The sequence below is a fragment of the Pelmatolapia mariae genome, linkage group LG16_19, assembly GCF_036321145.2.
Source record: "Pelmatolapia mariae isolate MD_Pm_ZW linkage group LG16_19, Pm_UMD_F_2, whole genome shotgun sequence".
Taxonomy (NCBI): Eukaryota; Metazoa; Chordata; class Actinopteri; order Cichliformes; family Cichlidae; genus Pelmatolapia; species Pelmatolapia mariae.
Genome location: NC_086241.1, coordinates 26,667,483 through 26,693,845, shown reverse-complemented (window position 1 = coordinate 26,693,845; position 26,363 = coordinate 26,667,483). Strand labels below are relative to the sequence as shown.

At 39.7% G+C, this 26,363-nt stretch overlaps 1 protein-coding gene across 1 annotated transcript in view; it reads right to left on the bottom strand.

The window, feature by feature from the left end:
• Nucleotides 1-26,363, bottom strand: part of neb (nebulin) — a 69,676-nt gene that overhangs the window by 33,783 nt on the left and 9,530 nt on the right. Inside the window, exons 4-71 of the mRNA XM_063497579.1 lie at nt 25,559-25,606; nt 24,761-24,868; nt 24,503-24,610; nt 24,204-24,308; nt 24,004-24,108; nt 23,740-23,844; nt 22,024-22,128; nt 21,281-21,385; nt 21,082-21,189; nt 20,516-20,632; nt 20,024-20,125; nt 19,832-19,939; nt 19,637-19,741; nt 19,421-19,519; nt 18,803-18,907; nt 18,589-18,696; nt 18,362-18,475; nt 18,069-18,266; nt 17,805-17,912; nt 17,566-17,664; nt 17,330-17,434; nt 17,051-17,158; nt 16,648-16,959; nt 16,322-16,528; nt 16,118-16,222; nt 15,914-16,021; nt 15,516-15,827; nt 15,179-15,385; nt 14,994-15,098; nt 14,763-14,870; nt 14,363-14,674; nt 14,029-14,235; nt 13,821-13,925; nt 13,552-13,659; nt 13,147-13,458; nt 12,837-13,043; nt 12,625-12,729; nt 12,419-12,526; nt 12,014-12,325; nt 11,714-11,920; nt 11,521-11,625; nt 11,281-11,388; nt 10,870-11,181; nt 10,529-10,732; nt 10,289-10,393; nt 7,444-7,551; nt 6,935-7,246; nt 6,616-6,819; nt 6,367-6,471; nt 6,061-6,168; nt 5,668-5,979; nt 5,361-5,564; nt 5,123-5,227; nt 4,920-5,027; nt 4,415-4,726; nt 4,118-4,321; nt 3,915-4,019; nt 3,494-3,601; nt 3,079-3,390; nt 2,786-2,989; nt 2,584-2,688; nt 2,162-2,269; nt 1,759-2,070; nt 1,453-1,656; nt 1,198-1,302; nt 955-1,062; nt 525-836; nt 110-313 (exon numbers count right to left, since the gene is read on the bottom strand). Coding sequence (XP_063353649.1) covers nt 110-313; nt 525-836; nt 955-1,062; nt 1,198-1,302; nt 1,453-1,656; nt 1,759-2,070; nt 2,162-2,269; nt 2,584-2,688; nt 2,786-2,989; nt 3,079-3,390; nt 3,494-3,601; nt 3,915-4,019; nt 4,118-4,321; nt 4,415-4,726; nt 4,920-5,027; nt 5,123-5,227; nt 5,361-5,564; nt 5,668-5,979; nt 6,061-6,168; nt 6,367-6,471; nt 6,616-6,819; nt 6,935-7,246; nt 7,444-7,551; nt 10,289-10,393; nt 10,529-10,732; nt 10,870-11,181; nt 11,281-11,388; nt 11,521-11,625; nt 11,714-11,920; nt 12,014-12,325; nt 12,419-12,526; nt 12,625-12,729; nt 12,837-13,043; nt 13,147-13,458; nt 13,552-13,659; nt 13,821-13,925; nt 14,029-14,235; nt 14,363-14,674; nt 14,763-14,870; nt 14,994-15,098; nt 15,179-15,385; nt 15,516-15,827; nt 15,914-16,021; nt 16,118-16,222; nt 16,322-16,528; nt 16,648-16,959; nt 17,051-17,158; nt 17,330-17,434; nt 17,566-17,664; nt 17,805-17,912; nt 18,069-18,266; nt 18,362-18,475; nt 18,589-18,696; nt 18,803-18,907; nt 19,421-19,519; nt 19,637-19,741; nt 19,832-19,939; nt 20,024-20,125; nt 20,516-20,632; nt 21,082-21,189; nt 21,281-21,385; nt 22,024-22,128; nt 23,740-23,844; nt 24,004-24,108; nt 24,204-24,308; nt 24,503-24,610; nt 24,761-24,868; nt 25,559-25,606 — 10,923 coding nt within the window. The remainder of the gene's footprint in view (nt 1-109; nt 314-524; nt 837-954; nt 1,063-1,197; nt 1,303-1,452; nt 1,657-1,758; nt 2,071-2,161; nt 2,270-2,583; nt 2,689-2,785; nt 2,990-3,078; nt 3,391-3,493; nt 3,602-3,914; nt 4,020-4,117; nt 4,322-4,414; nt 4,727-4,919; nt 5,028-5,122; nt 5,228-5,360; nt 5,565-5,667; nt 5,980-6,060; nt 6,169-6,366; nt 6,472-6,615; nt 6,820-6,934; nt 7,247-7,443; nt 7,552-10,288; nt 10,394-10,528; nt 10,733-10,869; nt 11,182-11,280; nt 11,389-11,520; nt 11,626-11,713; nt 11,921-12,013; nt 12,326-12,418; nt 12,527-12,624; nt 12,730-12,836; nt 13,044-13,146; nt 13,459-13,551; nt 13,660-13,820; nt 13,926-14,028; nt 14,236-14,362; nt 14,675-14,762; nt 14,871-14,993; nt 15,099-15,178; nt 15,386-15,515; nt 15,828-15,913; nt 16,022-16,117; nt 16,223-16,321; nt 16,529-16,647; nt 16,960-17,050; nt 17,159-17,329; nt 17,435-17,565; nt 17,665-17,804; nt 17,913-18,068; nt 18,267-18,361; nt 18,476-18,588; nt 18,697-18,802; nt 18,908-19,420; nt 19,520-19,636; nt 19,742-19,831; nt 19,940-20,023; nt 20,126-20,515; nt 20,633-21,081; nt 21,190-21,280; nt 21,386-22,023; nt 22,129-23,739; nt 23,845-24,003; nt 24,109-24,203; nt 24,309-24,502; nt 24,611-24,760; nt 24,869-25,558; nt 25,607-26,363) is intronic.

The following is a 26,363-nucleotide window of genomic DNA, read 5'->3' as shown; positions in this document are numbered from 1 at the left end:
ATTAACTGCTTCATCTTATCCACTTGTTTTGAATAGATATTTTTATCAAATATTTGGGTTTCACAATTTAAAAAAAAATTTCAAGAAACTACAGAAAGATGTTACTCACATCACTGAGGTTTTCAGCATTTTGCTTGGACAAGACAATAGCTGGGAGGTCAACGACACTGGTGAACTTGACCGTACTTGGGTGTTGGCGGTAGAGCCTTTCATTGAGGACAGTCTGGGCATGCTTCACTTTGATGACATCTATACAGTCCTGAGGTGACCAGCCGCATCCCCTGAGCCACTCCAGATCAGCTTTGTACACAGCCTACAAACACAAAAATCAGTTTGAACTCAATTAAATACAGAATTTGTTCATGTATGGTTTGAATTTGACAAACTGTGGGATGACTCAAAATGGATGTAAAAAAGGTCTATTTAATCAGCTAGAGACAGATAGAGGCTTAAATGTTCTGAAAATAACTGAGCAATCGATTAAAATCCAAAAAGTGCTTTCTACAACACCAGCATGTACTTACATCACTCTGCAAATCGTAGACTTTTCTAGCCTGCACAACATCATTGGAGTCTGGCAGGCACGTCCACTGGTGCAAGTAAGTTCTGTAGTTGAAGTCGTTCACTTGCTGCTGGCATTTCTTGGCCAGTTCAACTGTCAGCATGTCTACTGGGAGGTGGAACTTGGTCTTGGTCTTGTTAAAGTCTTTCTTATAGACATTGTCGCTGGCAATCTTCGCTGCATTAGCGGCCAGCATAATTAGTGGATCATCTTTCACACTGAGAGCACCGATGTGATGGCCACACTGCTTGCGGAAACCAGCCTTGTATTTGTACTGAAAATATGGATAGAAATAATGCATCAGTTTCAAAATAAATTCAAAAATAACCCTACATTTACTGTGGTGAAGCAACAAAAAAACAAACTGGAGCCAGTGGGAAACATAAACTTACATCACTGATGATGTCTCTGGAAGCCTTGGCTGATATAACAGAGATTGCATCCTTGGGAAGGTAGTAGCCTTTGTTGATCATTTCCATATAGCCTTCACGGTAAAATTTCTGGAGATAAAAGAATAATGCTTTTAGGGTCTCATGTTCTATACAATGTAATACAAAGAGCAGTACCTATGAAAACATAATCATTTGTACCATGCTAACATGTTGTAAAACCTATGCAAGAAGAGACTGTATTACCAGACTGGTGTTGAGTTTATTCTGCTGGGCCAAGATGATCTCTGGGGTGTCAGGCATTACATGAATGTTGGTCTTATCATTCTCCCAGGCAGCAATGTAGGCTTTCTGTAAAAAGCAGATTAATATACTCAGTATACATACAATGACTCAAAGCCCTACAAAATAAAAAGTTAGTTTCATTGGTGTGACACAAAAAGAACCTCATATACTTTTGATGCTCTACTTTTAAAGATGGATAAGATGTGCTATCTGTACCTTGTCCATAACCTGGGCATTGGCCTGAGCAAGGGCATATGGCATGTCAGCTGTATTAGCAGTGAACTTGAAGTTGCTGGGATGCTGACGATACTTTCTCTCACTCAGAATCTCTGCTGCTTTCTTGGCTTTCTCCACATCAACTGAACCAATTGGCACCCATCCCATTCCCTTGATCCATTCCATGTCAGCCTTATACACAGCCTGCAAGCCGAAGGAGAAGAAGAACCACAGGTCACAGCTACAGATAAGCCACAGAAGACAGAGACTGGAGCTAATAATCAGCAAAAAGTGATAACTGCTCACATCACTCTGCAGGTCATAAGCCTTTCTAGCCTGGACCACATCATTGGAGTCTGGCAGGCACGTCCAGTTGTGCAGGTGAGTTCTGTAGTTGAAGTCGTTGACTTGGATCTGGCATTTCTTGGCCAGTTCCAGATTGAGCATGTCCACTGGCAGGTGGAACTTGGTCTTGGACTTGTTGAAGTCCTTCTTGTACAAAACATCACTGGCGATCTTGCCTGAATTCAAAGCCAACACGATTAGAGGGTCATCCTGGACACTGAGAGCCCCGATGTGGTGACCGACCTGTTTTCGGTATCCCGTCTTGTACTTATACTGTGTGGCGAGCAGGTAGGAAATCAAAGTTAACACAATAAATTTAAGCAAATAAAGTCAATAACAGAGAAGGAAAAACAATGTCACCTACATCGCTGATGATTTCTCTTGCATGTTTGGCAGCAACAACAGAGACAGCATTGGGCTTGAGGTCATAGCCCTTTCTGAAAATATCCTCAACGGCTTCCTTGTATATTTTCTGAAGGAAAGAGAAAATAAATAGATACAATTAATCTGGGAATTCTCAAGCTAATTTTAGCAAGTCATATGTTAGCAAGTACACAGAGGACAAACTACTATTCCCTTCAATATGCCACTCTTGTATTTTTTTAAAACTTTTCAAGAATCACTGATTTATATTTGATAATAATCATTGAATCATTTCAAATGCAAAAATACAAATTGACACATAGGAGAATATTTTTATCTGCACATGAAGAAAAAAAACCCTAAAAAATCAATTTTATCTACTTGGATTTTATTGTCCTCATCATTTCTGCAGGCAAAAAGTACCTTGCTGATGTTGTAAGCATTAGCTTTGGCAAGCAACAGCTCAGGGATGTCAGGGGGCACATGGACCTTAATCTTTTCAGCATCCCAAGCAGCAACGTAGGTTCTCTGTGGTGGGAAACACAAAAGAGAGAATGAAACAGAAAGTGCAAACAAGAGTTAACAGAAGGCAAATCAATGGAATTACAAACATAATACACTTTACCTTATTCATGATATCAGCATTTGTTTTGGCTAAGACCAAAGGCATGGAAGTCATGTCTGTCTTATATTTCAGTGTGTCTGGTTTCTGCTTATAGAGACGGTCGCTGAGAATTTTTGCAGCGTTCTTGGCCTTCAGCACGTCCAGTGATCCAATGGGGATCCATCCAACACCAACAACCTCATCCAAGTCAGCTTTGTATACAGCCTAGAAAAGTATACATGAATTCGAACATCAGAACACAAGAATAGTGACAAAATCAGCAGCATGGTTCACTATCCCGCAAAAGGACTTACGTCACTCTGGAGATTGTAGGCCTTTCTAGCCTGAACCACATCATTGGAGTCTGGCAGGCACGTCCACTGGTGCAGGTGAGTTCTGTAGTTGAAGTCGTTGACTTGGATCTGGCATTTCTTGGCCAGTTCCAGATTGAGCATGTCCACTGGCAGGTTGAACTTGGTCTTGGACTTGTTGAAGTCCTTCTTGTACAGAGCATCACTGGCGATCTTGGCTGAATTCAGAGCCAGCATGACGAGGGGGTCGTCGTGGATGCTGCGAGCGCCGATGTGGTGACCAACTTGCTTACGGTATCCTGTCTTGTACTTGTACTGGATAAAATTAGCCGAAAAGAATTTATGTTACAAGTAGAACATTGCTTAAATTATGTTAAAGTGTCAGTAAACAGACACTTGGTACAGTATGACCACTTACGTCACTGATGATTTCCCTGGAGGCCTTAGCAGCCTTTACAGAGATTGCATCCACAGGGAGGAAATAGCCTTTCTTGATAGTTTCTTCATATCCTTGTCTGTATAGTTTCTGCAAAATAAGACATATGCACATTTTTTTAACTAAACTTCAACCTTTACTTTAACTTTCAATGCTCTAGTTTTGGCACCTCATTATAAAGTGATAAGGTTTGCTTAAGGGATCATATTCGCAAAGTCTACTGTAAGAATATCAGTGTGCTAGTAACTCAAGCCAAAGCATTCTGAATGAAGCTTAATGTCTTAATAAGTACACTTAACGCCTAACAGGTATTTTCCAATTTTTTGAAATTACTATAAATATTGAAAATATTTTGAAAGTTTTCTTGTTGACATAATAAATCATGCTCTGAAATGATACTAACTTTGCTCATGGTTATTGCATTTTGTTGTGAGAGGACGATCTCAGGAGTGTCAGGTTTAATGTGCAGCGTGGTCTTGTCCTTCTCCCATGCTTCAGTGTAGAGGCGCTGGAAAAAACACAAATAATGCAGCGTTAATTAATGATTCTGACAAAAGTGATAACCAGATAGAAATGGCTTTGAAAGTCTTTAATGAAGAATTCTACCTTGTTCATGGTTAGGGCATTATTCTTTGCCAGCACAAGATTTATGGCATCTACTGGGCTGGTAAATGGAACTTTGCTGGGATGCTGGCGGTACTTCCTTTCACTCAAAACTTCTGCAGCCTTCTTAGCTTTCTCCACATCAAGCGAGCCAATGGGGACCCAACCCAGGCCCTGGAGCCACTTCAGGTCAGCTTTGTAGACAGCCTGGCATACACGGCAGAACAGCCTTGTGATATACTTTGTAGCACAAACACAGAATTAAAGGGCAACATAAAGAATCATGAAAGCAACTATTACATCACTCTGCAGGTCATATGCATGTCTGGCCTGGACCACATCATTGGAGTCTGGCAGGCACGTCCACTGGTGCAGGTGAGTTCTGTAGTTGAAGTCGTTGACTTGGATCTGGCATTTCTTGGCCAGTTCCAGATTGAGCATGTCCACTGGCAGGTGGAACCTGGTCTTGGACTTGTTGAAGTCCTTCTTGTACAGAGCATCACTGGCGATCTTGGCTGAGTTCAGAGCCAGCATGAGCAGAGGGTCGTCCTGGATGCTGCGAGCACCGATGTGGTGACCGACCTGTTTACGGTATCCTGTCTTGTACTTGTACTGGATGAAAAATAAAATAATATCATCAGTGTCTTTGAAGAGTTTTATACATTTTGTATGATGAATTTTATTGATTATTATTTTCTTATACATTTACATACTACCAGGCCCTTTACAGTGCCGTATCAAATCTATTATACCTCTATCGTACTATTATTTATTCTTATGTAAATAACTCAGATTAAAGACACACATCACTGGCAATGTCCCTGGAAGCTCTCGCTGCAATGACGGAAATGGCATCGTTGCGCAGATCATAGCCCTTCTTCTTGGCGTCTTCATATGCCTGCTTGTACTTTTTCTGTAAGGAAACACAATGATCCAACAGATGGAAGTCATATACATTTAAAATTCATAAGTGATGTGAGTCTTTGTACACCACAAATGCCTACATACCACACTGTAGTTAACATTGTTTGCTTTAGCCAGAAGGACATCCATAGCATCAGGCATGACATGGATCTTTGTCTTCTCGTTCTCCCAAGCTTCAATGTATGCTTTCTGCAGTAGCAAAAACAGATAATGAGCAACTGTTTACATTACTACTTGTAAATGTATATATACATTTTATAATAACTTAATTTACATACAAAATCCAGTATGGATGATGGAGGTTTTAAATGTGATTTCATACCTTATTCATAACCTGAGCATTGGCCTTAGCCAGTGCTATGGGCATGTCTTCAGTGGATATTTTAAAACCGTATTTGCTCGGGTGCTGACGATACTTTTTCTCACTCAGGATCTCACCAGCTTTCTTCACCTTCTCAACATCTAATGAACCTATTGGCACCCACCCAATACCCTGCAAAATCTTCAGCTCCTCCTTGTAAACAGCCTGGGGGAAAAAAGGATTTATTATGATTAAAAATATTCTAAAACTGGAAAATATATTTATAATTAACATGATTATTTTACACCACTGAAATTCAAAGACTCACATCGCTCTGCAGGTCATATGCATGTCTGGCCTGGACCACATCATTGGAGTCTGGCAGGCACGTCCACTGGTGCAGGTGAGTTCTGTAGTTGAAGTCGTTGACTTGGATCTGGCATTTCTTGGCCAGTTCCAGATTGAGCATGTCCACTGGCAGGTGGAACCTGGTCTTGGACTTGTTGAAGTCCTTCTTGTACAGAGCATCACTGGCGATCTTGGCTGAGTTCAGAGCCAGCATGAGCAGAGGGTCGTCCTGGATGCTGCGAGCACCGATGTGGTGACCGACCTGCTTACGGTATCCTGTCTTGTACTTGTACTGTGAAAATAATGATTGGAGTTAGCGGGGTCTGATATTTAAATATAAAAGTTTATCATTGTTCAGATCCAGTGAGCTTACATCACTGGCAATGTCCCTGGAAGCTCTGGCTGCAATGATGGATATGGCGTCATTTCGCATATCGTAGCCCTTCTTCTTGGAATCTTCATGTGCCTGCTTGTACTTTTTCTGTTTATGATCACAAAAAACAAATTTTAAACATGTAATAAAAACAACAAATAATAATGTTCAGAATCATAAATACCTAAATACCTGCCTTGACATCTTATCAAGATATTAATGCAATAAATTCAATTATCTGAATTAATTATTCAAAACAAATGTTTAAATTGCTTAAACAGTAAAAGGTTTTAATTTCCTACATACCACGCTGTAGTTAACATTGTTTGCTTTAGCCAGAAGGACATCCATAGCATCAGGCATGACATGGATCTTTGTCTTCTCGTTCTCCCAGGCTTCAATGTATGCTCTCTGTAATCATGGAAAAATGTAAACATTATCAACCACGAAGCTGTGCACAGAATCATTTCTTTACCATGTCAGCATTAGTACTTCACCAGAGTCATTCTGTATTAGTTATACTTTGCTGCATTTTGAGTGTTATTGAATTTTTACCTTATTCATAACCTGAGCATTGGCCTTAGCCAGTGCTAAAGGCATGTCTTCAGTGGATATTTTAAAACCGTATTTGCTCGGGTGCTGACGATACTTTTTCTCACTCAGGATTTCACCAGCTTTCTTCACCTTCTCAACATCTAATGAACCTATTGGCACCCACCCAATACCCTGCAAAATCTTCAGCTCCTCCTTGTACACAGCCTGAAAAAAAGAAAGAAAGTGTTGTGGCAAAAGTTGGCAGATATACAAAAAACTATATGTAGAAATATAGAATATAGAAACTGTATATATATATAAATTATAAATATATACACACATCACTCTGCAGGTCATATGCATGTCTGGCCTGAACCACATCATTGGAGTCTGGCAGGCACGTCCACTGGTGCAGGTGAGTTCTGTAGTTGAAGTCGTTGACTTGGATCTGGCATTTCTTGGCCAGTTCCAGATTGAGCATGTCCACTGGCAGGTGGAACCTGGTCTTGGACTTGTTGAAGTCCTTCTTGTACAGAGCATCACTGGCGATCTTGGCTGAGTTCAGAGCCAGCATGAGCAGAGGGTCGTCCTGGATGCTGCGAGCACCGATGTGGTGACCGACCTGTTTACGGTATCCTGTCTTGTACTTGTACTGGATGAAAAATAAAATAATATCATCACTGCCTTTAAACAGTTTTATACATGCTGTAAAATGGGTTTTATTATTTTTAAAAATCCATGTATGCATTAATAAGCCCTATAAATCAATATCAAAACTAATATATTTGCACTATTATTATAATACAATTATTATATTTTTTATGTAAATAATTCAGATTAAAGACATACATCACTGGCAATGTCCCTGGAAGCTCTCGCTGCAATGATGGAAATGGCATCGTTGCGCAGATCATAGCCCTTCTTCTTGGCGTCTTCATATGCTTGCTTGTACTTTTTCTGTAAGGAAACAATGATTCAACAGATGGAAGTTATATAAATTTAAAATTCATAAGTGATGTGAGTCTTTGTACACCACCAGAGACGGGCAACGCCTTACTGCCAGTAAGGCGTTACGTGTAACGCCTTACTGGCGTTACGTAAGGCGTTACGTGTAACGCCTTACTGGTAACGCGTTACTGTAATCCGATTACTTTTTTCAAGTAACGAGTAAAGTAAGGGATTACTATTGCAAAATGGTAATTAGATTACCGTTACTTTCCCGTAGGAACCCTGCGTTACTGCGTTACTAAAACCGTGAGTTTTTTGCAAGAATGTCTCATGACAGTGATGTAAGCGAGTGCGACGTTCGTGACAACAGCTGTCTGCAGATCAACAATGGATAATATATCGAGTGCGGGAGAGAGTATGACCGTGCAGCGTTTAAAGCGTGGAAGTACTGACCTTACTTTAAGTTTGATTCCATAAAAAGTGACAAAAACATTAGCGTCCATTGTGCGTGGGAAGAAAACTACTTTTTACAGCGAAAAAACCCCCTAAACTTCCAAGCAAGCACCGAGTGCGCTACCACGTAATGCAGGCATGTCCAAAGTCCGGCCCGCGGGCCAATTGCGGCCCGCGGTCCAGTTTTAATTGGCCCGCAAGTAATTTTATAAATTGAATAGAATATGGCCCGCACTTCAACTTTTGCTTGAGTGTATTGCACTTCTTGGTTTTAACACCAGGGGGAGCTGCTGTTGATCAAGGCAGTTGCTCCACCAAAAAGGACAATCACAGAAGAAGTGTACCCGCAAGTTACTAAACATGGCAGAACCAAAGAAGCGAAAGGTAGAAAGTGAATGCAGAAAATTTCAGACAAGGTGGGAGAGTGAATATTTCTGCAAAGAATTCAAGGGGAAGTGTGTCTGTTTGATTTGCACTGAAACTGTGGCAGTTATGAAAGAGTTATTATGAAACCAAACATCAGGCCTATGCATCCTACACTGGTGCTGAGCGAGAGCAGAAAGTAAAGCAAATGCTAGCTCTCCTGCGAGGTCAGCAACAGTATTTTTTTTCGTGCTCAAATTGTCCAGGAAAAGGCTCCAATAGCAGCTATGAGGTCGCCCAACTCATCGCAAGACATGGCAAGCCTTTTTCAGATGGAGACCTCATAAAACACGGCCTCGTTAAAGTCACCGAAATAACGTGCCCGGAAAAAGTGCAGGAGTTCAACAACGTCAGCATGTCCAGAAATCCAGTTGTGCGACGCATTGAAGACTCGTCAGCCAACATTAAACTGCAGCTGTCTGATAAAGCTGTGCTTTTGATTTTTACTCCATCGCATGTGATGAGAGCGCTGATGCCACAGACACCGCACAGCTGCTAATTTCTTTGCGGGGAGTGGACGAGAGCACGAGCACTTTAGGTGAGTAAAAATGTATTCCACAGTACCCATGTGTTAATGTGCAGGTACACGTGCTTCAAATATCAATAATGCGCATCAATTCTGTCACTAGCCTGCTTTTGCGCACCGCTTTCTTATATGCGTTTTTCTTGTTAACACACAGAGTACACACCGCTGTGCACAGCGCACGCACACGCAAGTCAGCTGATCTCATCTGATGCAGATCTGCTCCTTGGTCAAGTGACATTTGTCCGGATTTTTGCCACGAGTGGCGATCAGCACCGCAGCTGGATGGCCCGATTTACATACCCAGCGCAGCTGATACTCACCAGAATAATTCACTAAAATTATATGGACTCCTGTTATTAAGTCCAGTTCAAGTCTGTTAATGGTGATAATCGTTTCAAACGAACGTTAATAGATGTTTTGCTAAGCCTAATAACTTAAATAACATACTTGAAATGTACCCGTCCCATTTTCCCCTTTATTGTTTTTTCTCTGTACTGTAAATCTTCTGTCTAAGAAGAAATCTGAGGCTGCTGTTCTGAGAATGAGCTACCAAAGCTTTTTCTGAATAAATCAATAAAGATCCATTTATGGAAAACTGTGATGAAGGCAGTTTTGTCTTTAATTATATTCAACAATATAACACATTTGACCACTTTTAAGTGATTTTTAATACAGTAAAGTTAAGGTTATATACCTAATTTCTAGTAAGTGGCCCAGCCCCTCCTATATTTTTATGTATGTGGCCCTCAGCGAAAAAAGTTTGGACACCCCTGACGTAATGGGAAATTCACAGAGAAACTCGCGGAGTCTTCAACTGACCGCTGCGGCACACCTGCACCAGGGTAAACCTCCGCCTACCCCACTCCTGCTTTACAAGTGAAAATAGAGCAACAGGATCGCTAGTCTTTGATTTTATTTATTTTCTGCTGTGTTTTACTTGCATCTATTTGAAAGAGTGAGTGTAAACACAAAAAAAAATATTTTATTTTATGTGCTGGAATGTGCAGAAAATAGGTTTAAATGTTAAACAAATTTCTTCCAGTCAGAGAATGTTGCATACAATTTAATTTTTGCTTGATGCATAAAGTTAAAAGATTAAAACTAATAAAACAAGTTTTAAAAAGAGACTTTTCCATTTGATTACATTTTGTATGATGGATTATGCAGAAAAAGTAGAATTGGGCTGAAAGATCTATTGCTTTATCACCTATTCAGGTTGTAAATCGTGTTTTTAAAAAGTAACTAAGTAATTAATTACTTTTGAAAAGAAGTAATCAGTAAAGTAATGGGATTACTTTTTTCAAGTAACTTGACCAACACTGTACACCACAAATGCCTACATACCACACTGTAGTTAACGTTGTTTGCTTTGGCTAGAAGGACATCCATAGAATCGGGCATGACATGGATCTTTGTCTTCTCATTCTCCCAGGCGTCAATGTATGCTTTCTGCAGTAACAAAAATGAAAAAAAAAAGACAAAAAGTACTTACATTGTGACCTCTAAATGTGTGAATTTTACAATAACTTAATTTACATACAACATGCAGTTTGGCTGATGGAGGTTTTAAATGGGATTTCATACCTTATTCATAACCTGAGCATTGGACTTAGCCAGTGCTAAAGGCATGTCTTCAGTGGATATTTTAAAACCGTATTTGCTCGGGTGCTGTCGATACTTTTTCTCACTCAGAATCTCACCAGCTTTCTTCACCTTCTCAACATCTAATGAACCTATTGGCACCCACCCAATACCCTGCAGCATCTTCAGATCCTCCTTGTACATAGCCTTGAAGACAAAAACAAAAACCAAGAATAATTTGCAATGGTCGAATCTGGTGGACAACAAAAATGATATATAGTAAAAAACACGAGTCCTGCAATATAATAATATTATCATAATAGAAATTATTAAAATATACTCACATCACTTTGTAAGTTATACGCATGTCTGGCCTGGACCACATCATTGGAGTCTGGCAGGCATGTCCAGTTGTGCAGTCGGGTGATGTAGTTGAAATGGTTGACTTGAATCTGGTTCTTCTTGGCCAGTTCAAAGGCCATCATGTCCACTGGCAGGTGGAACTTGGTCTTGGACTTGTTGAAGTCCTTCTTGTACAGAGCATCACTGGCGATCTTGGCTGAGTTCAGAGCCAGCATGAGCAGAGGGTCGTCCTGAATGCTGAGAGCACCGATGTGGTGACCGACCTGTTTACGGTATCCTGTCTTGTACTTGTACTACAAAAGCAATAGTATGACGTTTAGTCACCAAACAGCATATTAGAATAAATATTCACATAAAGTAATACAGTAAAGAGAATATAAACTGACACTTACATCACTAGCAATTGTAGTGGAGGCTTTAGCAGCTTGGACGGCAATGGCATCGCTACGAAGATTATGGCCCTTCTTCTTGGACAGTTCATGATCCAACTTGTACAGTTTCTATAGCAAGAAATAATGTCAACAAGGAAACCATGTCTACCTTCAAATGGACATACTAATAGTATTAGTGTAATTGTTTCCCTAACTGTCATCCATATCGTTACAGACAGGAAACTGCATATTATACGATACCTCACTGTAGTTCTTCCTGTTTTCCCTTGCCAGAACAATGCCCATTGCATCAGGCATGACATGGATTGAAGTCTTGTCTTTTTCCCAGGCTTTGATGTAGGATTGCTAAAGAAGCAAATTGTAATTATCGGCTTCACATAAAATAAAGAGAAAGTACTTTTCAGTTATATTCATGACAATTTCTCTTCTGTACCTTATCCATAATCTGGTTGTTGGTAGTGGCCAGTGTCAAGTCCATAGAGTGCATATCTTTGGTGAATTTGAAGTTGCTAGGAGGCTGACGGTACAGTTTCTCACTGAGGGCCTTCCCTGCTGATTTTACTTTCTCAACATCCAGCGATCCAATAGGGACCCATCCTATTCCTTTGATGTAGTGCTCATACTCACTCTTGTACTGGTTCTGCGGGGAATACACAAATGTTTATTTCACAGTGCAGCACAATAATGGTAGCAATCGTGTAAAATTGTTATCTGTTCAAACGTTTATACATACATCACTGGCAATAAACTGCATGTTACGAGCAAGTTCCAGGTTCATGGCATCAGGCAGGAGAGCATTAGTGTGCTGAATGTGTCTGTATCCAGCCATAGTCTGAGCAGCAGAAGCCTGCTTGGCATGGACCACACTGAGCATGTCCACTGGGGTGTGATACTTCAGCTTGGCCTTGTGGTAGTCCTTCTTGTAGTTCTTGTCACTCTGCAACTTTGCCACCTCCATGTAGTGAACCAGCAGAGGATCATCCTGGAGGCTGCGGAAGCCAACATGGTGACCTCTCGCCTTCTCATAAGCCAATTTGTACTTGTACTGTAATAATAAATACACACTTGGTCAGCATGTGTAATGGGCTGTAGGAAATAAACCCCTTGACTTGCTACATTTACTTTATTTTCTACTTACGTTGCTGGCAATGGTAGTGCCAGCCTTGGCAGCCAGAATGGGGATAGCATCTGCTTTGAGGTTGTAGCCTTTATTAGCCATCTCCACAACACCAGCTTTGTAAAGTTTCTGAAATTACATACGACTAAGGTAAGTGATTTGCATTATTAACAACCTAATAAATAAAAAGACTCAGTAGGTTTATTAATTTGACGGATTCCCCTTACATTGCTCATATTGAGGGCATTAGCCTTTGCAAGGAGAATCTCAGGAGCATCTGGCATAATATGAACAGTCAGTTTGTCCTTTTCCCATGCTGCAGTGTATGCTTTCTGCAAGAAAAAATCATTACAAAAATCAAATAATGGTGTCAGTTATGAACAATGTTTTTGACAATATTGTGTGGCTTTGTTCTCCAATTAAAGTTAAAAGATTTCACCTTGTTCATGATCTGATTGTTGGCAGTAGCCAGAGTCAAGTCCATGGAGTCCATCAGCTTGCTGTACTTGAGATTGGATGGATGAGTGCGGTATTTCTTTTCACTAAGAATTTGACCGCCAACTTTAGCAGTCTCAACTGAAAGTGATCCAATAGGGACCCATCCTATTCCTTTGATGTAGTGCTCATACTCACTCTTGTACTGGTTCTGAGGGGAATACACAAGTGTTTATTTCACAGTGGAGCACAGCTATGCACAATAAGAGCAGTAACTGTGTAAAATTGTTATCTATTCAAATTGTTATACATACATCACTAGCAATGAGCTGCATGTTACGAGCAAGTTCCAGGTTCATGGCATCAGGCAGGAGAGCATTAGTGTGCTGAATGTGTCTGTATCCAGCCATAGTCTGAGCAGCAGAAGCCTGCTTGGCATGGACCACACTGAGCATGTCCACTGGGGTGTGATACTTCAGCTTGGCTTTGTGGTAGTCCTTCTTGTAGTTCTTGTCACTCTGCAACTTTGCCACTTGCATATAGTGAACCAGCAGAGGATCATCCTGGAGGCTGCGGAAGCCAACATGGTGGCCTCTCGCCTTCTCATAAGCCAATTTGTACTTGAACTGTAATAGTAATTGCACATTTGGTGAGCATCTGTAATGGGCTGTAGGAAATAAACCCCTTGACTTTCTACATTTACTTTATTTTCTACTTACGTTGCTGGCAATGGTGGTGCCAGCCTTGGCAGCCAGAATGGGGATAGCATCTGCTTTGAGGTTGTAGCCTTTATTAGCCATCTCCACAACACCAGCTTTGTAAAGTTTCTGTGAAAACATATACAGTGACAGAAAGGTTACGCTACAGACAACGATCATACATATATTATATAGCCATGGCTTACAGCATAATGGTTAGATAAGATATAGATGTTAAATCATATAAATGATTGAATAAATAATAATTATTATAATTTGTAATGCCTTACATTGCTCATGTTCAGAGCATTAGCCTTTGCCAGCAGAATCTCAGGAGCGTCTGGCATGACATGGGTGGTCACTTTGTCCTTCTCCCAGGCTGCGGTGTATGCTTTCTTTAGGTTAAGAAATCAGTGAAAGGGGTCAATCGCAATGTTTATCATGAACATGACTACCTCTATTTTGTGACCCTATACAACACATCTGAAAATACTGCACCTTGTTCATGATCTGGTTGTTGGCACTAGCCAAAGCCAAGTCCATGGAGTCCATGAGTTTGCTAAACTTGAAATTTGATGGATGAGTGCGGTACTTCTTTTCACTCTGAATCTGACCGCCAACCTTGGCAGTTTCAACAGCAAGCGAGCCAATAGGGACCCATCCAATGCCTTTGACAAAGTTATTCCAGTCAGATTTGTAATCATTCTGAAAAAAAAAAGTGAAGTCATGATGCAAATTAGTTCCAAAGTAAAGATTAATGATCTTTTGTAATTCAAATCTGGTTTTGATTATTTAAAAAATAGGCATGCATATGACTATCATTGCTACTTACATCACTTGACTGGAGGTTCATGGTTCGACACAGCCGCAGTTGCAAGTTGTCAGGGAGAAGCAAGTAGCTGTGAGGGATCTTCTTGTATCCAGCCATTGTCTGAACAGCAGAAGCCTGCTTGGCATGAGCCACACTGAGCATGTCCACTGGGGTGTGATACTTCAGCTTGGCCTTGTGGTAGTCCTTCTTGTAGTTCTTGTCACTCTGCAACTTTGCCACCTCCATGTAGTGAACCAGCAGAGGATCATCCTGGAGGCTGCGGAAGCCAACATGGTGACCTCTCGCCTTCTCATAATCTTTTTTGTACTGGACCTAAAGAAAAAAAAAAAAAGTGATGTGTTGATTCTTTCTTTTTTACAGTTAAATTTAGTTACATTTATTACATGCATTTATTACATACATTGCTGGCAATATGCCTGCCGTGCTTGGCATGCAGGATGGGAATAGCATCAGGCTTCATGTCATATCCCTTGGCAATGTCTTCCACCCATTTGTGCCTGTAATGACTCTGCAAATAAACAGTAAAGTGTTACAACAACTTTGTGCACAACTATGCTCATATACACCTTGAACCTCAGGAAATTACTATTGCTTCAACTTGCATATTCAATTAAATAATTTGTGCTCTAACCTCGCTAATAGTCTGGGCATTAAACTTAGCCTGGAGAAACTCGGGGCAGTCAGATGGCAGATGGTAGGTGTGCATGAACTTCTCTCCAGAAGCTTTGTATGCAGTCTAGTCAGAAGAAAGAAACAACAGTGAATGTTTAAAGAATCTCTACATAAGTATCTTCTGTTAAGAAAAGGGATTCTTACGATGTCCATCTGTTTAGTGTTGGCCATAGCCAGAGTCATGTTCATGGCATCGGTCTTGCTTGTATATCTGAAATTACTGGGGTGCTGGCGGTAATTTCTTTCATCCAGTGCAGCTTTAGCGGTTTTGGCTTTTTCAACATCCAGAGAACCAATAGGGACCCATCCTATACCTTTAGAGTAGTTGTTGTAATCTGACTTGTAGACATTCTGTGGGTATTTAGAGAAAATCAAAATTAATCAAAGGTCATAATCAAATATATACATATATGTAATGCTATATATGTTGTTCCAGGATTAGACCAATATATAAAGATGATAAGATGAAAAGAATACACACGTCACTCTGAATGTCCATCATGTTGCGACACAGCTGCAGGTGCATGTTGTCAGGAAGAAGCAAGAAGCTGTGGGGGATTTTCTTGTATCCAGCCATTGTCTGAACAGCAGAAGCCTGCTTGGCATGAGCCACACTGAGCATGTCCACTGGGGTGTGATACTTCAGCTTGGCCTTGTGGTAGTCCTTCTTGTAGTTCTTGTCACTCTGCATCTTTGCCACTTGCATATAGTGAACCAGCAGAGGATCATCCTGGAGGCTGCGGAAGCCAACGTGATGGCCCTTTTCTTTCTCATAGGCCAGCTTATACTTGTACTGTATTAAAGAAAATGCAATATAAGTAATATTATTAAATACATTAACATTTAAAAATTATTATGAAAAGCATAATTCCAGCTTACATTGCTGGCAATGTTTCTTGAAGTTTTGGCTGCTACGATGGGAATGGAATCCTCTTTCATGTGATGTCCTTTGAGCAGATCTTGGCGGTGAGAATAAGTGTAATAATTCTAAACAAAAAGATAATCAGCAATATTGTTACAAAAACATTCATAATTAAATTTCTCTGTATGTTTCATATGTGCTTAAATCAATCTGCAGCTAACCTGGCTGATGTTGGCAGCATTGTATCTGGCTTGCAGAAATTGGGGGGCATCAGGAGGAAGATTGTAAGTGTGCATGAACTTCTCTCCGCTGGCTTTGTACTCTTTCTGTGTAATTACAGTGAAGGCAAGAATTTATTTCTTCTCTGAAAAGGACTAAATTTTAGATATGTAGCATAAGTCATTATTTTGTTTTGTCCTTCTCACCACATTCATGATCTTAGCATTGGTCTTAGCCAGCTCCATGCTTATGGAGTCACTAGCACTGGTGAACTTGATGGTATCAGGGTGCTGCCTGTACTTTTTCTCATTCAGAGCTGCTGCTGCCGTTTTGGCTTTTTCAACCTCCAGAGAACCAATTGGAACCCAGCCAATACCCTTGACTGAGGTCTCATAATCCATCTTATAGTTGTGCTGAGAAATAGAAAAGAAACCCCAGAAAAACAAGAAACTATTGTCAGACCAAATACCATTTTTAGAGAGTCCATAAGGTTTATATTGCCATTAAGTCACAAGCATTGTTAATAACATACATCGCTGGAATTGTAGTTCATGGTGCGAGCAAGTTGCAGACCCATAGCATCGGGCAGAAGAAAGTATTTATGGTGGTGCTGCTTGTAGCCAACGTAGGTCTGCACTGCTGAAGCATGTTTAGCGTGAGCCACACTGAGCATGTCCACTGGGGAGTGATACTTCAGCTTGACTTTGTGGTAGTCCTTCTTGTAGTTCTTGTCACTCTGCAACTTTGCCACCTCCATGTAGTGAACCAGCAGAGGATCATCCTGGAGGCTGCGGAAGCCAACATGGTGACCTCTCGCCTTCTCATAAGCCTTTTTGTACTGGACCTAGGAGTTAAAGCAGATAGAGCTTCTCTAGTTTTTTATATGTAACAATTATTTAAAAAGTGCAGCAAATTTGGTCTTTCAGAAAACTTACATCACTGGCAGCATGTCTGGCAGCTTTGGCAGCAACAATAGGGATGGCATCAGGCTTCAGGTCATAACCCTTAGCAATCAGCTCCTGCCAAGCAAACTTGTAGTAATTCTGAAATCACATAAAACATATAAACAATGTTTAAGGCATGTATCCATTATAGCTTTACGCAAACATGAACAGATGCACACACATACTGTGGTGATATACAGTTATTTAAGTTTTAAAAGTGAGTTGAAAAAATATTTTATTTATTTTGCTTTTTTTATGTGCATTCGTCACCTTGCTGATGTTGTAGGCATTGCACTTGGCCTGAAGGAACTCTGGGACATCCGGGGGCAGAGAGTACTTCTGATGGATCTCCTCTAGACCTCGCTTGTAGAACAGCTATAAAAGAATAAATGTGACAGGGCAGAAATTAAAAGAAAGTAAGAGCAAACAACAATCTTCCTAAAAGGGATCTTGGAAAAATGCAGAAGGAATTCTTTCTCCAGTATGAACAGTGACACTGGACTCACATCGCTCCTCTGAAGCTGGTTGACTTTGGCCTGCATCATGATGGGGTGGTCGTCGATAGATGTGAAGGGGATCTTGTCTGGGTGTGTTCTGTATTTTTTCTGAAGGAAAAGAGTAAATAAATATTATTATTTTAATGACCTATCAGCTCTGAAATATGCATTTTGTTATTACCATGAGAGCAGATGTAAAGAAGGGGAATGTCTGTGCACAAAGCCCCATGGCCATGTTGCACACATACCTCATTGAGGATCTCTGCAGCTTTCTTAGCCTTTTCCACTTCCAATGAGCCATATGGGACCCATGGAGTACCTTTGGTGTAGCTGTTGTAGTCAGCCTTATACTCATTCTTTGGTGCAGAGAAACACACAAAACCAAAACAAATGTTGATGAATATTTAAGCCCACAATAGCATATCAGTACATGTTTTCATATTATGATGAAAAAAGCAGAACTTCAGCAAAACTGTGAGCAGTTGGAGTCTCTAAAGTCTGTTTGGTCTTACATTACTCTGGATAACGTTGGCTTTCTTGGCCAGATCCAGCAGGACGCTGTCGGGTGGAAGGAAATAGTTGGTGCTGATGCTCCTATAACCAGCCATGCTGGTAATTGCCTGGGATTTCTTAGCCAAGGTGACTGACAACATATCCAATGGTGTATGATACTTGGTCTTTACTTTTTCATAGTCTTTTTTGTATTCACGCTGTGAAGATATTAACAAGAGATTACTCAATTGCCCTTCTTTTTAACCCCCATAAATTAATATTTATCAAAATATGACATCAGCTAATAACTTACATCACTCTGGATTTTGGCCACATGGACAGAGTGCAGCATCTTCGGATCGTCGTTAATACTGAGGGCTCCAACCATCTTTCCCTTGTTCTTCTCATACTCCTTTTTATATTTAACCTAGTAATGAACAGAATTTATCATGGATTAGAATACATAACAGGTACTGCAGGTAATTTATCTGTTGAAGCAAAGAAATACAAATACAAAGGCTGACACTGTAGGATACTTACATCACTGATGGCGTTTGTGTGAGCACGGGCAGCAAGGATTGAGATGGTATCCCCTTTGATCTCAAACTTTTTCGCTTTGGTTTTCTCCCAATCATACTTATAGCAGTTCTGCAAGAAGAAAGTGCGCCATTCAGGAAATTGAAATCTACAGTATGAGAAATCAAAGCTGATACGAGTTAAATTTTAGAGATATGCAAATATCACAGTTACTTACATCACTGAGGTTAAAAGCATTAACTCTGGACTGGATGAAGAAGGGGTAGTCTGGGGGTAGACTGTTCTTCATTTTTATTTCCTCGTACTTTGCCTTGTAGTTTAACTGCAGAAGAACAAAATGGTAATATTATTGTGTCAGTACTGCTCAGGGTATATTGTCTGATAAGCTGTTATTTGACTTTCTGTCACTGGAGGGCAGTAGTGTGCTATCAGGGCTCAGAGATGGTGACTGTTGCTTTCTCTACCTCCCCAACCCCTGTCTGATCACAGGGTTTATTCTGGGCCAACTGAATGCTTGTTTCTATTTATACTACAGAGAAATGGCTCTCCAGTTTCCATGGCGCCCATAGAAAGACAGCTGGGCTTCATGGATGATTGAGCAAATTTAAAGGTGATCTGCATATCTAGGAGAACTGGATTGACACAAGCTGATGATTGCAAGAATTAGAGGCCATAAATGGACACTGAGAAAACAAAATAGTCACATTCACGGTACTATTATATGCAGGTATCACCTAAATGTTCAGTGGGTGTTTGTGGGCTTTACTGTACCAGTTTAAATTCTAAACTTTCCTACATTAGCACCAAGAGGAAGTGGTCCAAAAAAGGTACATACGTCACTTAGCTGTTTGGCGTTGATGGCGGCTTGAACTTGAACTGGTGAATCCACCACTTGTATAAATTTCACTGTGTCTGGATGTTGCCGGTAAACTTTCTGAAAACCAAAGGATCAAAACAAAAATAATAATTGTCCATATACATATAAGAAATCCAAAAAGAACCTGGATCCATTTTATTGCAAAGAACAGTTTTATAATCAGCGACTACTCACATCGTTGCATCGCTGAAGCTTCTTCACAGCTTCGTATTCAGGCGTAATTGTTTGAGGAAAGAAGCATCTAGTTTTAATGTCTTCATAATCAGATTTATATAGTTGCTGTGAAATACAAAAAGCAAATATTGTGTTATGAGGAAAGGCTTGATGAGGAATATATTAATACATGCTCAAATTTTTTAATGCACAAACCTCATTTTTCATTTCCTCGACTTTCTGGCAGTGAAGCATATAAAGGTCCTCATAGCTTCCAATGTAGTGGCCCTTCACCTCATTTTCATACTTATCTTTGTAATGTGCCTAAAAGAAAATCAAAATGTGTGTTAAAAGAGAAACACAAGTGGTTCATATTTAAAGAAATTTTAACTCAACGAGCTCTCTTACATCAGAGAACTGCTTAAGTACTGAGTCCATCTGAAACTTGGGCGTGTCACAGTAGTTGATGCTGAAACCCCTGGATTTCTCATAGCTAGCCTTATATACTTTCTGGAAAGGAAATGGAAAAAACAAAACAAAGTCAAACAACGATAAAAAATATATGAGCAGCTACATACATACTTGTGGTACAGGAAAAACTACAGGAGAGTAATTGCAAACAACAAGCAAACACACTATGTATTTCACTTCCACTTATCCAATTCAGGGTCGTGGGGAGGGGCTGGACTCTATCCCAACAATAACAGGGCAATTGGCCCGGTAATTTAAGCAATAATTAAACAACAGCCACCGTAAAAGAATTTATAAAAGCAACATACTGAATTACCCCTACTTCAATTTCTAAGATTTTATAATTTAGTTTTCCTAAAAAGGCAAAAGGTCTATCTTTTGTCACAGAAGAAAAATAAACTTTCTGCACAGGGTTTTTTAGACACCTACATCACTGAGGATAGTGCCAGCATATCTGAGCTGCCTCAATAGAGGATTCTCTGTGGCGGGGAGCGTGTTGTAGTCAGACTGTGCTTTTTTCTTCTCATACTCCTTCTTGTATTGGACCTAAAGACAGAAACAGATCACTGTGAGTAAAAAAAGAGAGGAAAGTGTGATAATGAGGTGTGTTCACATGGTTCAAAATGATGGCACAGTTGGTTGGCCGTCTTTCGCATTTCTTGAAAACAATGCATGTTTCCCCTGTGTGTGTGAACGTGTGGGTGGCTATGAGGTGCAGAGCAACTGAAAAGCTTTGTCACACAGACTCGCATTTTATTCCTGCGTGCTAGTAAAGCTACAGACCGAATGTGTGTGGTGACAGTAAACCAAATGTGGATCTCTCAGTCATGCAGTGTGGGCACAATACAGTGTATCCCTGCGTCAGAGTGGACTGAGTCTGTTGACTCACACACTGCTCTGAGACATGGGTCAACTCTCTGTCGTGTCTTCCACATGAGATAGGGCCTATAAAAATACTGTGTTACCTTTGTGTTTGTGCGTGTTTTCACGCTTACCTCACTAGCGGCAATACGAGCCTTCTTGTTTGCATCATAAGTGGGCGTTTCTGTTTGCATGAAATAAATTTGGTCTTTTGAATCCTCATAATGTTGCGTGTATCTTCTCTGAAAGGAAAACACACAACAGTTATGTACAAAAAAATGACAAAGAAAAGCAGAAATCTGAAATCCTTTCCTTTAAATAGTGAATTCTTACGTCGCTGAGGTTCTCCATTGCCACCCTGGCAGTCGCCACGTCGAAGTAAGGAGTCTCACACCACTGACCCTTTACATTTTTATTGTAATCTTCCTTGTACTTAAGCTGTGAGGAAAAGATGGCAATTAACATAAGAAGGGATTTTTTATTAAAGGATAAATGAATAACTCTCATATGTTTATATAAACACATTAGAAATGATTGGAATTCCTGTCATTGTTAGCCTCTCCCACCCAGCTTAGTGTTGCTACTAATATCAGAGAGCAGGTGGACTGATCCCTTTCTCAGGGTTGGTTGGTGTCTGGGGGTCCTGCTTCAGTGCTTACACTGTGCAAGGCCCAGTTTTCTGACTCTAAAATAAGCAAAGATATTTATTACTCCAATGTTTAGTTAGGGGATGAACACTGTTAATCCTAGAAAAGTTGATGAGTCTAGCGAAAACAGATGCACTATACAGGTAGGGTTTGACAATGGATTAAATAATTGTGTACTGGTCTCATATTGAATTTATGGTATTTTGGATTTCGATCTAAACTAAAACTGCACTGCCCCAATCACTGCTCACTGTCTGTAGTGCATACTCCTCTACTCTTATTAACTTTGCACTGAACATTGCTTTCAGTAAGAGTTTGTGGACTTAAATATCTGATCTATGTATATTTATAGCTTAAAGAAAAGAAAAATTCATCAGTATATCTACCTCAGTCATAGTGGTTTTTGTTTGGTTTAAAATTGTTACTTACATCACTGCGCTGTTGGGACACTCTCTTGGCCAGCTCCATTTCAGGAGGATCAGGCAAGGAGGTATACTTGGCCTTGCGCTCATGGTGACCCTTCTTATAGTGAACCTGTCAATCACAACAGGAGTTAACATTTGCTAAGATGCTCAATTCGTCAACATCAGTACCTGACTTTCATGCACAGTTTGCCTCTACCTAAATAGACTGGTAATTTCCATGCATCAGGAAAAAAGTTTAACAACACAGAACCCAAGAGGAAGGAGACGTACAGATAACAGCTGTAATAAGAGCTTGACCTGATATAGCACCATGCACGATATATAATTTTCAATATTAGGTATTTACCGATATAATCAAATTAAAACATTAAGAGATGGTAGAAACACCCTCCAACGATATTACGAGTTTTGAGTCTTTTCTAGTTTATCACCAGAGGGCGCTCTGCAACTTCCTTGTTAGCAACGTGTTTGGAACAGCACAATCACACCAACCAGCTGATCTGAGCAGAGTGTAAGGTTTTGTTACGTGACTTGTCATGGCACTAAAATATTATTATCTTTAAACTGCAGTCACATATTATCTTAATAACAACTCATAAATAACAACACACAACGAATGTTGGAGAAATTTTTTTCCTGTGTCTGAAAGAAAAAAATACTGGCCGATTCTTAAATCTTGGTCATCACCAAGTATCATCGTCACTGATAGAGGATAAGGTCAAAAAGTATCAGATCGATACTTTGTGATCCTATCTGTACGGAAGAGGATTAGTACGGAAGAGGATTAGGGCCACCGGAAAAACAAAAAAAGCGGGCATGTCTTTTTTTCTTCTTTTCTAGAATTCTGAGATTAAAGTCGGAATTCTGAGAAAAAGTCAGAATTCTGAGATTAAAGTCAGAATTCTAAGAGAAAAGTCAGAATTCTGACTTTAATCTCAGAATTCTGAGAAAAAAGTCAGAATTCTGACTAATCTCAGAATTCTAAGAAAAAAGTCAGAATTCTAAGAAAAAAGAATTCTGAGGAAAAAGCCAGAATTCCGAGAAAAAAGTCAAAATTCTGAGAAAAAAGTCAGAATTCTGAGAAAATGTCAGAATTCTGACTTTAATCTCAGAATTCTGACTTTTTCCTCAGAATACTGGAAAAGAAAAAAAAATGATGTGCCAACTTTTTTTCCCCCAGTGACCCTAGTCCTCTTCTGTATATCTCATATCAGTTGGGCTCTAATTGTAAATTGTCCTAAATGTCAGTTAAACTGTGATGTATGACACATCCGAGTCAGGACAAACAAGTGGACTCTGAGAGGAACATTTCAACATCTTTACACACATCATACATTTTTTGTAATCAACAGTGTGGTAATTGTCAATTGTCTTGTAACACTACAAGAAATAACACTAGTAACTGTCTAAAATAGAAAGCTCTAGGTGGTGTAATTCTATGTTATAATTTGCGTAATTTTATTTGTCTGTATAAAATGTTTTTGTTCTTTCACAAAGCAATTTAATGATGCAGAGATAGTTAAAATTTATAGATTTGAATAATTAACAACTTATAATATATATTATATTATAAGACATATCAAAACAGAGGACACATTAAAGCAGAGGCTGGCTCAATACAGTGGTTTTTTTGTTTTTGTTTTTTGCAGATATAATAACCACAAACACACATTGAAAATCTGAATAACACGACAGATATAGATAATAAATTTTTACTTACATCACTAAGGACCTCCTGAGCCTTGGCCACCCTACGGAGCTCAGGACTGTCACTGTAGGGGTAGTACATGGTCTTTTCTTCATCCCAGACCTCGGTATAAAGTTTCTGAACAAGGTGTAACGTTATCACTTACTACATGAATATAAAACATTTTAACAGATATTATGGAATTGTTAAATTATGCAATTATGTAATTTATTTTTTGGAATTTTTTTTAAAATTTTGGACTTAAAAGTCAGCCTTTGAATGCTACACTGGACTTACTTTGCTGTAGTTAGCAGCATTCTTCACAGCCTGAACCAGCTCAGGAGCATCAGGAGGCAGCAGGTACCTGTCCTTGGTCTCATCCCACTTCTGTCTGTACAGAACCTATAAGAGATAACAACAGCATTTGTGTTATACAATCAGCATTAACGTCATATTTATTCATTTTCTTTGTATGTTGAGAGATTTGGGTAACTTACCTTGCTGATCAGCTCAGATACATGCTTGACGTGGGCAATCTCTCTTGCTTCACCGTCGTACAAGCTGGTTGTCCGAGCTTTGTTTCCCTCCATACGGTATTTAACCTGAAGATAATGCGTGTTATTTCAAATTATTCCTCAGTAAAGCAAGATCAAATCATATTTGAGACCAGAGGCTTATTTTTATGTTTTATAGTCAAATATAGATCATAGAAAATTTGTTCTGAATCTGCTAGTCTTAAACGTGCCTTTCAATAACCAATAAGTGTCTTTTGTATTCATTATATCTTAAAGAGTACCTCGCTAAGCTGCTCCTGGGCCTTCCTGATACGAATCATTTCAGGCGTATCAGTAACGATGGCAGGAGGTGTCCCTTTGGACATTTCATAAGCCTGGCGATACTTATTCTGTCAGGGACAACGGTCATAAAATTTAAGTAAGTAATTAATGTCATACAAAGCAGGAAAACAACCAACAATTAAAAGCAAGTAAAAAGTCAAATAAATGCGTATATATAGATGCAAATAAAAACTCTGAAACTCAAACTTGTTTCTTACGTGGCTGAACTGCTCCAGCATCTTCTGGCTATGGGCCAGGTATGGAGTCATGAACTTGGAAGTATCCACCTTGACCTTCTTCCTTACTTTCCTGGTGGGCAAGCCAGACTGGGAGAGGACAGAAGAATACAATTAACAACCCAACTAACACATGGATCTCGTTTTATTGATTACGGGAAGTGTAATTGCCAGGAAGGAAAACGACAGGGAAAGCAAAAGGACTGGTGATACTTTCAAAAAGCAGACTTTTAGAGATTTTATTACACTTTAATTCAAATGTGTTGACTGGACAATGATCTGACATTTTCAATATGAAGCAGGATTCCCACTGCTCTAATTACTCACCTCGAGTTAGTGAAATTATTTAATCATCAATGATTTATTCTATTTGGAAGGACAATGGAGATTTTGTATACTAAGGTTACACCTGCTGAAATGTAGATGAATGAAAGACAAACCCAAGGCAAGCACTTACACCTACATTTTAAATGACTTGCATGCAACACAACATTGAGCAGCACATATCCACAAAGGTTACACTACCATATTATATTTGTTGGCCAGCAAAGCTGCAGGAAACCAAATTACAAAAGCCATGTATTGTCTTAGTAAAAATGCTGAATCTTAACATATTTAACTTATTATTTAGCTCTAAAAACCTGCCAAAGCCAAACAAGACAGCACATTATCTATACTCTATATACACATGCAGGAAAGAAGGGGGATGCACCATAAGCCATGGGAGACAAGGGTCTCCTGCCCTGCTTGAACCGTTGTGCCTGGGAGGAGGTGTTTTACCTGTAAGAACTGAGTCTTGTGCTCAGTGACAGTCGTCGTTGAAATCTGCTCAACATATTACAAATATAGGACACACTCTGGGTTTTCAAAATTTCCAGGACAGATTATGGGAGAAACAGCAAAATATTTGTTTGGATTGAGGGTGATTTTTCCACAGCTCTGGCATTCATCAATTACTGCCACTGCCACTTTCAGCACTGCGAGTAAGAAATCACTCTACACTGTATCGTGTTAGCAGCTGTTCTAGCAAATGCCCCCAGGCAGGCTAATAAGTAGAAACAGAGAGGGTTGTCATCGGGGATTTTTGGTGTAACTTGTAACCTACTTATCACCGGACCACTCAAATAGAGTCACCTAAAGGAGGGGCAAAATTTCCAAAGGTGAAAATAGTATGGCTGCTGTCTAATTAAGCTTATTTTAAACAGAGGATAAAGAAGCATTAATATTCTATGTGAGCCCGAACAGCCTGAATCTTTGATCGTCTGACCAAGTCTAAAAACACTGCATACTCACATGACAACTGTTCTATTCTTATTTGTTATTACATACACCAATGCTTTTGTTATCAGTTGCTACAGGACACAACAGTACACAAGCTGTTTGGACAGCTTTGTAATCTCCACGGCTGTTCACACATAGGTCTTATGGGTTTAAAGGACTGATTCAGCCAAACAACAAAACAAGAAAAAAACAAGAAAAAGCCCCACAATTTAGTTCTAACAAAATCTATCTATACAGGACGTTTTTATTCTGTTAGCTCGGATTTTGAAATATCTCACCAAAGAGCGTTCTACCTTCAACTTAA